Raw genomic sequence first — 13,145 nt, forward strand, 5'->3', positions numbered from 1 at the left:
TTGCGAACGAAATCAGATACTCGCAGGCTGGCTTTCTTGTTGTGGGCCGTAAGGCCGAGCTGTGACCGGTTTGTGGGGCGGGTGATGGCAGCGTCCTGGTAGGCAGGCTGGAGTGTCAGGCTTCAGGGATCCGGCGGGGAGCCGAAGTAGAGGTGAGGGGCCGCTGTATTTGTCGCGGGGTCAGCGCCGCCAGAGACCCAGGTCTCATTCCTACCTGACTCGTGTTCAGCTTCCTCGATCTCGTCTGGAAAACGAGCTTGGTAGCTCACGGAACTGTGGTGGGGCTAGATGTGGAAGGGGGAAATACACACTCGGAGTAAAGTTTAAGAAAGAAACTCAGTAGGTGCATTTCACCTCGGTGATACCCTGTGTCTTGTAAGGGATATGATGTGAGGGCCTGTGCAAACCCAGACGTTCTGAGCCGGCGGCTCCTGCTCGAGGCAGCAGCACCTGTTGCGTTAATTTGAAAACACACACAGTTGGTAATTTTTAACCTTCCTGAATCTGCCGGCAAAGACATTTGGTATTAGAGGCGGAACAGAACCATCGAGCTCATACGCCTCGTTTTATCTTAAACTGAAGGGCAGTGAGAGGAAACAGGCCGAAAGCCACACCGTTTGTTGGTGATAGAACCGGGACCAGAAACGAGATCTCTTCATTTCCAGCTCAGAATGCTTTCTTCCACACCGTGCTGTCTCTTTGGATTGCGAAACAATTCGTCTTTTGGTGGGGGGAATGAAAAGGAGTGAAGAGGTTGGGTCTGTACCTCTAGGTGCAGTGGGAATCCATCAAAGACAAGGTCAGGATGTGTCAAGAGTTAGAACTGTGTCATTTATGTACATTTTAGATGCTCCATAGATGCAGATGAGTCTGGCATGTCGCTTCTGTCATTTCCTATGCAGCAGCGTATGTGTAGTAACAAAATGTGAGGATGGAACTTGCATTACCTGTTACATACCTTTACACAGAAAGTCCTGGGGTTCGTAGATATGGGCTCACCCTGGAAGACTTAGAGCTAACCATTATCGGAGCTCTCACTGTGAATATTTGCTGTAACAACCGTGGAAATGTATATCCAAAACACTGAGTCAGAAACCGGCTATAAAGAACTTCTAAGTTGCCGGCAAGTCCAGGTGAGATGCTGTGGAGTGCACTGCAGTCATACCTCTGCTGTCTTCTTAAGTAATAATGTGTTTGGCACTCAAGCTGTTTAAATGTATTGTGCATTATCTTTTCATCTCTCTCATATTATTAAATGGAAATGTAGAAAAGTGGGTGAGCCAAAGAGGTCTAGAAAACAACAATGGGTTATTTTAGCAAATACTGAAAAACTGTTGGTGTCACATAGGGGAACTCTTACTGCTGAGGAACTCATTCAACTAGATGTTCATTATGGGGGAGCCATGAATACTCTATAAACGATTTTCAAACTTTTTGCTCTCAGGATTCCCTTAAAAATTATTGAGGATTCCAAAGAGCTTTCATTTATGTGGGTTATATATCAATATTTATGGTATTAGAAATTAAAATTGAGAAGTATCTAAAAACAGGAATACAGGCATACTTTGTTATATTTATGCTTCACTTTATTGAGTTTCGCAGATGCTGCATTTTTTGCAAGACCCTCCACCAGCGAAAAGATTACTGCTCACTGAAGGCTCAGATGATAGTTAGCGTTTTTTAGCAATAAAGTATTTTTTAATTAAGGTATGTACATTGTTTTTTTAGACACAATGCTATTGCATACTTAATAGACTACAGTATAGTGTAAACATAACTTTTATATGCACTGGGAAACCAAAAAATTTGTATGACTTGCTTTATTGTGATATTTGCTTTATTGCAGTGGTCTAGAACTGAACCCACAAAATCTAGGAGATATGCCTGTATACAAGAACACAGTTTTTTAGTTGTTAAAGTGATGGGTATCCTCACAGGTCGTGTAGCCTCTGATTGAACTCTGCTGTATATTCATGGAATGAGAGTGAAAAGGGCAAATAATGTCTTAGTATTATTATGAAAATAGTTTTGACTTGACTAACCCCCTGAAAGGATGTCAGGGTCCCCACTGGGACCACACTTAAAGAACAACTGCTCTATGCAGATGTTTCAAAGAAATTTTAGATGATGTAGACAAATTATTGCTATTGCAAGTGATTGTGACATGAGCAGAAATATCACCTTAAATATGCAATAATAAGGACGGTGTTATATTTCTAAGACTTGTATTGAGGCACAGGGAATACAAACAGATGTCCATTTTGTGTTCTCTTCATCCTGTTGATTTGTATAAGGCTTCAGACAATGGTTGAGACCAACTCCTAGAGAGTCAAGAGCTAAGAACAGAAGACTCCACAGTTGTGTGGATTTGGACATGGACAAGCCACAGCCGGTTTCTGTTTCACTTGCTCCCTTGGCCAGTTAACTTGCTCACCTTCCCCTACCAGTGACCGGCAGCAGGTTACAGCCTCCATCTCCCTTCTCTGTCTTCCAGAATTCACGTGACATTTCAGTGGATTAGTAACTGCACAGAAACGTGCCCACAGCTGAGTTCGTAATTATTACATAAATAGGTAATTTAATAGGTGCTTAAAATGCCTTCTATTTTGCAGCAATCCTTGATAGATAGTTATATGTGGTTATTTGGGGGAAATTGGCTGAAGTTCTTTGAAGGGCTGGGAAGTTATTTTTCTGATTTAAAATAATGAAACATAGACTTGCACTGTCTGACAATTCTAGCCATCCGTCAACTTTTTACGAAAGGATGACATTTCAGTAATGAGGGGGGCGTCCATCTGATGTTCACCCTACGTATAATACATAAATGTGGCCGAAGTTGGGGGGAAGGGGCTGCTGTTTGGTACTGAGCTACTTTAATTGTTGCTTATATCATTTGTGAGGAAGTCTTTCCCATAAAATGATTCTTAAAAGACACTTGACATTTGAGAAGCAATCACCTGTGATCCTTTTAAGTCCTTAAGTTTGTCATTACCTTTACAGCATACACTTTCCTCCGTAAAAGTTTTCGATTCTAAGACCAGCAGAGAGCCACAGAGTCATGTTGTGCTGTAATATCAGATTGTCCATCAAGCTCTCTCAGGGCTAAGAGGGTAACTTCTACTCACCAGCCTCCGGGCCATACGAACCCAATTTATGTTTTGGAGCATTTAAAATACATATGTTGTAGATCTTTGGGCTCTCTTAAGAATAGTCAAAACTGTAATATTAAATATCAAAGGACTCTTGCAGTATGGGGGAGGAGCATTCTAAACCACATGCATCTTCCCTACCTGCCAGATTCTCCTAAGCCCCCTCCCACTCTTCCCAGGTTAGAAGTCACCATGGAGCGCTGTTACTAATGGGATTATGTGTCGGATCCCTCAGGTGTATTAGGACAGAAGAAAGGTTGAGAATGACTCATATGTATTTTTTGTGTGTGTGTGAGGAAGATCAGCCCTGAGCTAACATCTGCCAATCCTCTTTTTGCTGAGGAAGGCTGGCCCTGGGCTAACATGTGTGCCCATCTTCCTCTACTTTATATGGGACGCTGCCACAGCATGGCCTGACAAGCAGTGCATCAGTGCACGCCTGGGATCCAAACCCAGGCCACCAGCAGCGGAGCACACGCACTTAACTACCACGCCATGGGGCTAGCCCCGATTTGTATGTATTTTTAACCTTCCCTTTCTCCCCCTGCAACACACACAAATTTGAAAGCTGTGTTGCTTTCTACAGAAGAGGATTTTCTTTTAATTTGGAAGACAGTTTGATGTCTTTTTTCTCTTTTCAGGTATATGAGCTCTTTGAAAGCAGATGCTGTTGTTTCCATGTTCTGATCCTTTAGAGATTATGAAGGCACAATTCCTGCCTTTGATTTGCTTAACTTAACAGTCAAGTGGAATAGAGGCAGGCCAGTGGTTGCAGTACAGCCACTTAAGTGTGCTAAAAGAGGTGAGTGTGTGGCACTTAACTCAGCCTGGGAGAGGGAGGAATTAGGCAGTGCTTCCAAGAAGTGACCTGAGCTATACAGGCATTAGGTGGACAAGGAAGGGGAGGTCCATTCTAGGTGCCTAGGAATCTGTGGCTGGTTTATAAATTAGATTGTACAAAAGATGCTATTGCGTATTTTATACGTTCAGAGCTCTGTCCTTACTTTTGGATTGTGCTTCTCTTGTTTTTTCTCTCTCACTGCCCCTCTCCCCCTTAATTGGATGGGTATTTGGGATATGAAAGGAAGTCAAAAGGTAGGAATCTTTCTGAGTTTGCTGAGAAGTAATGTGTCTACTCAGTAAATCCGTCACTGAAAACTAATTTCCTGCTTTGTTAAAATGCACAGCTGGGAAATCTCAATTTTGTTGGTTGGGTGCTTTCCCAGTGAATGGATTATATTCTTGTCTCCTATCCTGTCTATTTGAGTTTAAGGGAGGTCTCTTAAGCTCCTTTCAAAGAAAAGACCTATGTTTAGACTTAGGAATGAGCATGGGGGAGAGAGCAAGATTTGAATCCAAGTTCATAATACAAAAACATTTGTATTGGCTATGTCTGAGTGACTGTGTGTTGTTTTAATCGGCTACATGCTGTTTAGTTGAATTTGTATAATAATAAACGATAGTTTAATTCTACCAGGATTCGAGTAGGGTGGAAATAGAGCAGAAAAACCTGATTCTGTTAAAGTCTGGGAAAATGAAGAAAAAGCAATCAATCAGTGAGTCGGGCTTAATTTTTTACTGGGATGGGAAATAGCAGAAAACAAACAGTGAAGTAGTAGGACATGATCTACTTGACAAGAACCAGCATTCAATAGCATCTCTAAAATAATTTCTAACTTGGGGAATTGTTGTGCCCAGCTCATCGCCACACTCCTTCCAGGAGACTTCCTAACTGACAGAAAAGATGCTAACTGGCTGGAGTCTTCTTTCCAAATCACAAACTCTTATCTTGCATTTTAGATTGACTAACCACTGCAGTGAAGCAAGCATATGTAAGAGTTCAAGTCTTTTAAAGCTTGAAGTTATAAAAATAATAAATTCTCGGGGCCGGCCCGGTGGCACAAGCTGTCAAGTGCGCGCGCTTTGCTGCGACGGCCCGGGGTTCACCGGTTTGGATCCCCGGCGCGCACCGACGCGCCGCTTGTCAAGCCGTGCTGTGGTGGCGTCCCATATAAAGTGGAGGAAGATGGGCCTGGATGTTAGCTGTCTTCCTCAGCAAAAAAAGAGGAGGGTTGGCAGATGTTAGCTCAGGGCCGATCTTCCTCACAAAAAATAATAATAATAATAATAATAATTATTATTATTGTAAATTCTCATTCCCTTAATATATTGACATACTAGAAGACAGTGTTTTAAAAGCTGAACTTGGTCATATTCTCTGGAGACTTAAGAGAATGGAGTCCTTGAAGTCAAGCTGACTCTGCTTTTAGCCTCCTAAATGAAAAGGTAGATAGAACAGTTCTTGTTTGCAAAATAAATTCAAGATCTACTTATCTACCAACAGCAGTTATACACTTTCCATTGTCTTCCTATAGAAAATAGGAATAGTAAATTTATAGATGAGTAAGGGTGGAGAAGGACAGAGTGAACTCAAGAGAATCTTATTTTACTAATTGATAGGTAGGTGACTAGAAATTGGAAAAGTTGTTTAGGGAAGTGAGGGGGGGACCTTTCTTGTAGTGCAGTTTTCATAGGGTCTAGGAAGTTTTCTGGTAGCTAAACCTCCTTGGATAGAGAGCGACCTGGTCTCATGTACAGAATGCCGTATAATGGTGAATTGTGCGGGGGAAGCTGCCAGTGTGTGAGCCTTGTAAAATTATGATTTTAACAGATTTTAGAGGATGAGAAATATTAAGAAAAAGGCCTCATTGCCCATGCATTTGCTCTGCTTTATGCTGCTGACCAAGCACACACTTCAGAAATATTTTGTTGGATGTGTACACGTGATTGCATATCATTGTTTGAACCAGCAGGAAGTCAATTATTAAACATACACTTTTCCAATTAAAAGGCAATTTAATTTTTCCAGAAACCAATGTCATTTTGTATCCCAAGTCTAACCAACTTCCCAATCCCATCTCATAGGGGTGCCTTAAATTCTGAATATTCTGCATTACTAAACCCATGTTAGGGCTGGCCCTGTGGCTTAGCGGTTAAGTGCGTGCACTCCGCTGCTGGCGGCCTGGGTTCGGATTCCGGGCGCGCACCGACGCACCGCTTCTCCGGCCATGCTGACGCCGCGTCCCACATACAGCAACTAGAAGGAGGTGCAGCTATGACATACAACTATCTACTGGGACTTTGGGGGAAAATAAATAAATAAATAAAATTATAAACCCATGTTAGTTTACACCAAGACTGTGGTGGTTTTACCTATTCTCTTTCCCCTTTGTTAAGGTGGGGAAGCCAAAGCTTATGTTAATAACTTGCTCAGGAGTTGTAAAGTAATATAGGTAAAGCTGAGAAAGGAACAGATTTTGGTATCTTTTGTTTTAACTACCCATTATCAGGAATTGTGGCTACAATGGTCTGACTTGTTAAAAATCTTTTTCTGTTTTGTTTTTTAACAGATTTATCAGCAGGTTGCAGGGAAACATGGCCTTGAGGTAAATCCTGCCCCTTGTTGAAATTTAGTTTTAGCAGAGTGTTCATGGTATTTTAAGGAATTGCAATATTTTACCAAAAAAACAAAGTTTTGTTTTGCTTCTGTTCTAGACTTATTTTTTCTTCTAAAAGATGAGAAACATGTTTAAACAAAGGTTCTTGATGCTGAATAATTGTGATGCATCTACCTTGTTTAAATTAAGTGGATTTTAAATGTCAAAGCTAATTCTAGACAGTTTTTTCGTGGTCAAATAAAATTTTATTAAAACCTTATAGGTGCCGAGTTTTTACCCATTTTATCCATGTTCATATTCATGTGAGGTACTCCATAAAGCCTGTTAGAACCCTGAATTCAAACTTGCCTTATCTGTGATGTCCTACTTCCTACTTGGTAGTTTCTATTTCAGTAGCTGAGAACATTTTTGAATATACACATATGTATATTTTAATTGTTTATGACTTGAATTGTTTCTGTGCTTACGTTGGTTGTACCTTCCTCATTTCAGGGTAGTGATCCAGCTTGGCAGGTCAGGTGCGCGTGCGTGCACGCAACGAGCTGTAAGATTGTGAAGGTGAGTCATTAATGCAGGAATCTGAACTTCTGTTTATAGCAGTAGGCAGTTTTGAGAGGAGATAAGAGGTGTTGTGTCAGACTGGGAGTGTGCTGGAAAACATGCAAGTTTTAAAGTGAACGGTTTTTCAGTTAACACAAAACCTTAAGTGATAAGATGAGGGGCAAGCTGTTTAGGGGCGTCCATGGGGCACAATACTAAATTGTCTCTGAGAATTGCTTCACAAGTGGAGTCATTTACTCTGCATCTTGACTCGGAAGCTTGAAAATGCTTTGTGTGCAGAGCTTTAAGTGGCAACTAGAAACGAACTGGACAACCAGGAATGCGGCTGGTGGGGCTGGGCATTGAGGTCACAAAAGGGCATGAGAGCAGTGAGGCAGGCTGCCCAAAAGCTGCTGCCTGGAGACTACCTCTCCCACCAGTGCTCAGCTTTGCACCTTGCTGGGCTGATGTTTTCTTTTAAAAAATTGTGCATTTGCTATATGTCATATACTGTTAGGCGTTCTCATGTTTGTCATTAAATCTCCCAATCCTATAAGAGAAGTATTATTTTTCTCTGTTTAAAGGGAAACAGCTCTGGAAGATGATGTGACATTTCTAGGGTCGTAAGGCAAAGTAGCTACAAAGTAGCAATCAAACCTAGGTCTTCTGATTTCAGATCTGGTTCTCTTTACATTACAGGACAGTTCCTAGAATAGTTGCAACTAATGTTTTCTGTTTTCTCCAAATCTATCCCCTGATCCCTTAACCCACACAAGCAGTGAAAACACCACATTTATGTGTAGGCTGCTGTGTGACACGAAGAAGCATGTAATTGTAGTGTTCCATTTTTCCCAATCTTGTCATCAAGCCACAGATGCCTTCTGTTCCTTGGTGCTACCTCCCCTCCAGGTATTTTCCGTCTCCTGGCCATAGGTCCTTTGTTTTCATTTTGAAAGAGCCCTGCCGTCCCTCACATGGAGAGCAGTGAGAGGCTGAAGAGCAGTGGTTGGATGAAGAAGAAACTCGTTTATTCAGCAGATATTTGGTGTACACCTGTTATGTGTTAGCCCTTGGGAACTGATGAACAAGACAGACACTGTCCTGCCTTCATGGAATTAGGCCTTATAAAGGCCATTTCAAAATTAGAGTGGGGTGAGTACTATGAGGGAGAGGAACAGGTTGTTGCAAAGGGTGTACAGTGGGAGAAACTCATCACAGTGCCGCTGACTACTGGGAAAACAGGAGAGGAGAAGGGCACAGGGCTTCCGTGCTTCTCTTTGTGGATAGACTCTTGCCTTCTCAAGTCTGTTCTTGGCTGAAATGTCACGAGTGTGCTGGGGCTGCTGGAGCCACTAACACTGTTGTATCTCTTCCCTCCCCATCCCCCAAGCTCTGAAAGCCTTGGAAACTCAGATACCTTGCATGTACACAAATAGACCAATATAATTTGATAACTTGAAAGACCTTTGAGTTCATTTAGTCTGAGCCCTCATTTTACAGCTAGGCCTGGTAATGACTAACCTATCATCACACAGGTGGCAGTGCACAGGACTACAATCCAGGTCAGGTGAAATCAGTGCCAGCACACCAGTCTGCCAGATAATAACATGAGCCACAAATTGTGCTGGACACGTGGTCTTGAATGCCGAGTTCAGCCAGCTGAGGTGTGAGTGGCTGGGAGAGGCGTAGACGCAGAAGAGAGACAGGAAGCTGGCCATCAGATAGGTCTAATAGAAAGTGACGTGCTTTGGCATTGAAACTCCATTATGTATCTTTAGACATCCGGGCTTTTCCAGAGAAAAACAGGGATGCACAAATTGGCGAAACTGACAACCAAATGTGTATAGATGCTGAGAAATGTCCACATTGAAAAATGACAATTTTGAATTTTCATAGTCTAATAGAATGCCAAGCTTCCTTGGGAAAACTGTTATTCTTATATCTGGAGTCGTCTTGTTGTGTAGAAATTCATACTTATGCCTGAAGATTAAATTAACAAAGCTTCAGAAATTCTGTACATGGGCTATTAACAGAATATTTCATATTCATTTTATTCAAATATTCCTATGATTGTATTATTTCCTTTTATTAAATGACTACCAAAGTAACAGGCCATTTCTAAAACTGTACTCGATATCTTTTCTCTAAAATTTGTCCTAAGAAACTTATATTTTTAAACTCTTTCTGAGCAACTTATTAACCTAAGAAACTTACATACAGTATCATAAACTCATATTACATCAAAATATGTATAGAAATGTGTGTATGTATAGAAATAGTACATTTAAAAAGTTTGGGGGCCGGCCCCGTGGCTTAGCGGTTAAGTGTGCGCACTCCGCTACTGGCGGCCCGGGTTCGGATCCCGGGCGCACATCGATGCACCGCTTCTCCAGCCATGCTGAGGCCGTGTCCCACATACAGCAACTATAAGGATGTGCAACTATGACATACAGCTATCTACTGGGGCTTTGGGGAAAAAAAAAAAAAAGGAGGAGGATTGGCAATAGATGTTAGAGCCGATCTTCCTCAGCAAAAAGGAAGATTGGCATGGATGTTAGCTCAGGGCTGATCTTCCTCACAAATAAATAAATAAATAAATAAAGTTTGGATTTCAAGATTCAGATGTGTAGATCCCTTGCAATAAAGACATTTGAAACAGGGAACCTAATGATCTTTCATGTAACAAAATGGGCCTTTGGTTTTTGTAATCAGTGCACAAGTACTCTGAAGGCATCTAGTTCTTCAACTTTGAAACTGAGCAGGGCATCCCGCGGCCTGTCATGGTTCAGCACCCTTTCACATGCTGGGGATCTTTTCACCAGGAGAGGAGGTTGCTTCTCCTGTGTGCTATGAATATGGCTGAAAACAAAGCCAGGCACGGGAATTTCCTAACCCTGCTACCTACAGATGTTTGAAGAGCTGTGTGTGCCAGCATGCTGGTCCAGATGGCTGAGATGACTGCTTAGAATACGATCCAGGTGTGTCAAAGCAAGCCAGCCTATCTCCATCCCAGTTCACCTCTTCCCCTCAGCTTTGTTTCTTAACTGAGCAGCTACCAGAAGCTGTTAGGCCTTCCTTCTACTTTCCCTCCCACCACCAATAGAGTCTAAGACTGAACCAAAAAACATGAGTCAGCTAGGATACCTTACTCTCATTCTCTACAGGTAACACACACAAACTCTTGTACAGCTTTCCAAGATGGGACTGCTAGTGCTTGGCTTTTTGCCCGCCCTTTTTCTTTGTCTCTCATGTTGTCTCTCCTCTTCTGTCTTTGAACCTCCTCACCTGTCCCGCTACACGCAGATTCCTACACTTCCTTTATGTTCCCCTAGTTTTTCTCTGTGCCTTGTTCTTACCTTTCTAGGAGAGGAGACTTGGATTTTTAATCTTACTTCAGGCAGAATCTCCAAATACAATATTTGGCTCAGTGCATAGTATTTCTTGCATTCCCCAAATTGGGTCTGAGTTTTAGTAGAGTCCCTTATAGTCTAAATATCTCACAGGCAGAAAGTTGGTCTTCCCACTTATGGTTGGGCATGACAGATACTGTTTAACCATGATGGAGGCTCATGGGCACAGAACATCGGATGAAACATTAATAGGGTTCAGCAAACGAGGGTCAGAGGCCCCATAGTACAAGGGGTGCTGGGAAAATGGTATGGTAAACTTTTTGTGCAGTTTTTGAGATGAAGGGAGGTTGTAGCCATGGCTTTCTAAGTCTGAAAATGGCCATTGGCCTGGCCCTCGTGGGATTTTCCCAGCTTTATAGAACTGCTCCAGTGTAGAGGACAGAGTGCTCAACAGCAGAAGCAAACCAGAATTAGCTGTAACCATTAAGCCTCTGCCCACACTTAACTTAAAGAGATGGAATTGGGACTTCAAATCAAACTGTATCCATTTAATAACGGTGAAGTTGAACATAAATGAAAAACCAATCACTTAGTGGTTAAGACTGCTGTCTTTGGAGCCAGACTGCCTGGATCTGAATCGTGTTGGGTGGATTGTAGCTTTCTTGTTTTTAAAATGGGAGAATATAGGGCCGGCCCTGTGGCTTAGCGGTTAAGTGCACGCGCTCTGCTGTTGGCGGCCCGGGTTTGGATCTTGGGCGCGCACTGACGCACCGCTTGTCCAGCCATGTTGAGGCCGCGTCCCACATACAGCAACCGGAAGGATGTGCAACTATGACATACAACTATGTACTGGGGCTTTGGGGGAAAAACAATAAAATAAAAAAAAAATAAATAAATAAATAAATAAAATGGGAGAATATGATGGTGAGCAGTAAACAAGATAATACATGTAAGAGTGTAGAACGTGCTTAGCACATAACAAGTTCTCCATGAATTTAGCTATTTCTGTCTGAAAGAAAAGTACCCAAAGCTGCTCTTTCTCTTTTTATCTGGACTTTAGGGAGATATCTTAGAATATTTTATAAAACACATGGGCCTTAATTATTGCTGGTGAAAACCCTTCGTTCTCTTCTTTCAAAAGCAAACCTTAGTCTTGGGTATCCAGATTTTACTTTACCTTGATGACGCAAATGTGTGCCTCAGGCACCAGGAGAAGCAGTCTGCTCCCAGGTCCTTCTGTTTAGGGACATCTTCAAAGGCCACGCCCACCGTGTAGTCCAAACACTCGTCCACCTCTACCTCCCAGTAATGGCGCCCTCGGACTGGAATTAGATTTCCCATGACAGCAACACACCTGGTTTTAGAAAGTGGAAGCGTGTGTGACTTGGGTGACCGAAGCCTGGCTGTGCGAGTGAGCAAGGCCGACTGCCGGGGCAGTCAGTAGGTGGTCTGTGAATGTGGAGGCAGGTGTGCTGAACACCTCACTTGTAAAGCAGCACAGCCTGAGCGCTCAGAGCTCTCCTCACTGATGCGGAGACGAGAAGACGGTTATTACACTGCTGGCGAGGAGGAGACAAACCAATAGAAAAGTCTGTTTGCCTTTTTAAATGATTGGGCTTTTAAAGTAACAAAAAGGTTTGGTTCACTTATTCAAAAAAAGGAAAGGGATTGAAATCTCACAGAACACAGCATAGTCAAGGCAACCACGTGCTTGAAGTTCAGGACAGGCCAGCACTCACTTATACTACAACACTAGCATGGACGGTCTCTGAGGTGATGCTTCTGTTAGAGATAGCTACAGGTAGGAGGCAAGGATTCTGATTTCAGAGGCAGACCGAAGAAGAACAAAATAGCCCATTCCTCACAAGATGTTAAGATCTATCGCCAAGATTTCACTGGAAACAACTACACTTACATAGGTCACAGTTATGTTTTGTTCTACAACAATAAAGCACTCTACCGGGGAAGGTTTTCACTGGAGATCAGATCACATCAGTGTCCCCAAGGTAGATATTCTACCTCCTGCAGGAGCCTCCTACATTACCCAACTTTATGTAGCTCTCCAAATCCCTAGGCAGATTTATTCAGCTGTCATTAAACACACTATCTCTACTCTCAGAACGCCACGTTCTAAACACCCTCGAAAAGCTTTGGGAAGGAGAGTGTACCTTATTTAACTCCTCGTCTATAAAATGAAGCCATGTCTGTTCCAGGCTCCAGACCCACATTTCCACCCACCTGTTGTTTCTAACTCAGGATGTCCCAAACTGAAATTATCATATTACTACTCCTCCCACCTACAAAAGTTTGTGTTTTGGATGTGGTGGGGAGGGGTATATACCTCGCATGTTTTCTGCATTTTGCTTAATAGACTCATTACACAGTAACCCAAGATAGAAAACTAAAGAATAATGTAGTGGTTACAAGGTCAGCTTCTAGTTGAATTCTGACTCCCAACTCTTAATAGCAGCGTGCCGTTGGGCAAATTGCTTAACTTCTCTGTGCCACAGTCTTCTCATCTGTCAAATGGGACTGATAATAGTATGGCCCTCACAGGCCGTTGTAATGATTCAGTGAGATAATCCATGTAAAGCCATGGGAAGTGTGCAGCACCTGATGACTACTCTGTAAATAGGGCACTGATATTA

At 42.5% G+C, this 13,145-nt stretch overlaps 1 protein-coding gene, 1 long non-coding RNA gene and 1 other non-coding gene across 14 annotated transcripts in view; 2 read left to right on the top strand and 1 right to left on the bottom strand.

The window, feature by feature from the left end:
* Positions 1–9,642, top strand: LOC106802075 (uncharacterized). 11 transcript variants are annotated; one of them, XR_015551640.1, is made up of 6 exons: positions 1–1,133; positions 1,603–1,707; positions 2,495–2,573; positions 3,791–3,951; positions 6,560–6,595; positions 7,100–9,642. It is a non-coding gene; the product is annotated as an uncharacterized LOC106802075 (long non-coding RNA). The 11 variants fall into 11 exon arrangements; XR_015551644.1 differs by having other exon boundaries at positions 1–152; positions 969–1,133; positions 2,495–3,951; XR_015551639.1 differs by having other exon boundaries at positions 2,495–3,951.
* On the top strand, positions 5,368–5,495 carry LOC147917695 (small Cajal body-specific RNA 15). The gene has a single exon (XR_015551799.1).
* The window catches only part of FSD2 (fibronectin type III and SPRY domain containing 2), a 22,180-nt gene continuing 17,909 nt past the window's right edge, over positions 8,875–13,145 (bottom strand). For both annotated transcript variants that reach the window (XM_087429013.1, XM_004431986.3), the window contains 2 exons: positions 11,675–11,851; positions 8,875–9,127 (listed from right to left, as the gene is read on the bottom strand). In XM_087429013.1, coding sequence (XP_087285139.1) covers positions 8,875–9,127; positions 11,675–11,851 — 430 coding nt within the window. The remainder of the gene's footprint in view (positions 9,128–11,674; positions 11,852–13,145) is intronic.

This window comes from Ceratotherium simum, chromosome 3 (genome assembly GCF_057802395.1).
Source record: "Ceratotherium simum simum isolate JZ-2026a chromosome 3, ASM5780239v1, whole genome shotgun sequence".
Taxonomy (NCBI): Eukaryota; Metazoa; Chordata; class Mammalia; order Perissodactyla; family Rhinocerotidae; genus Ceratotherium; species Ceratotherium simum.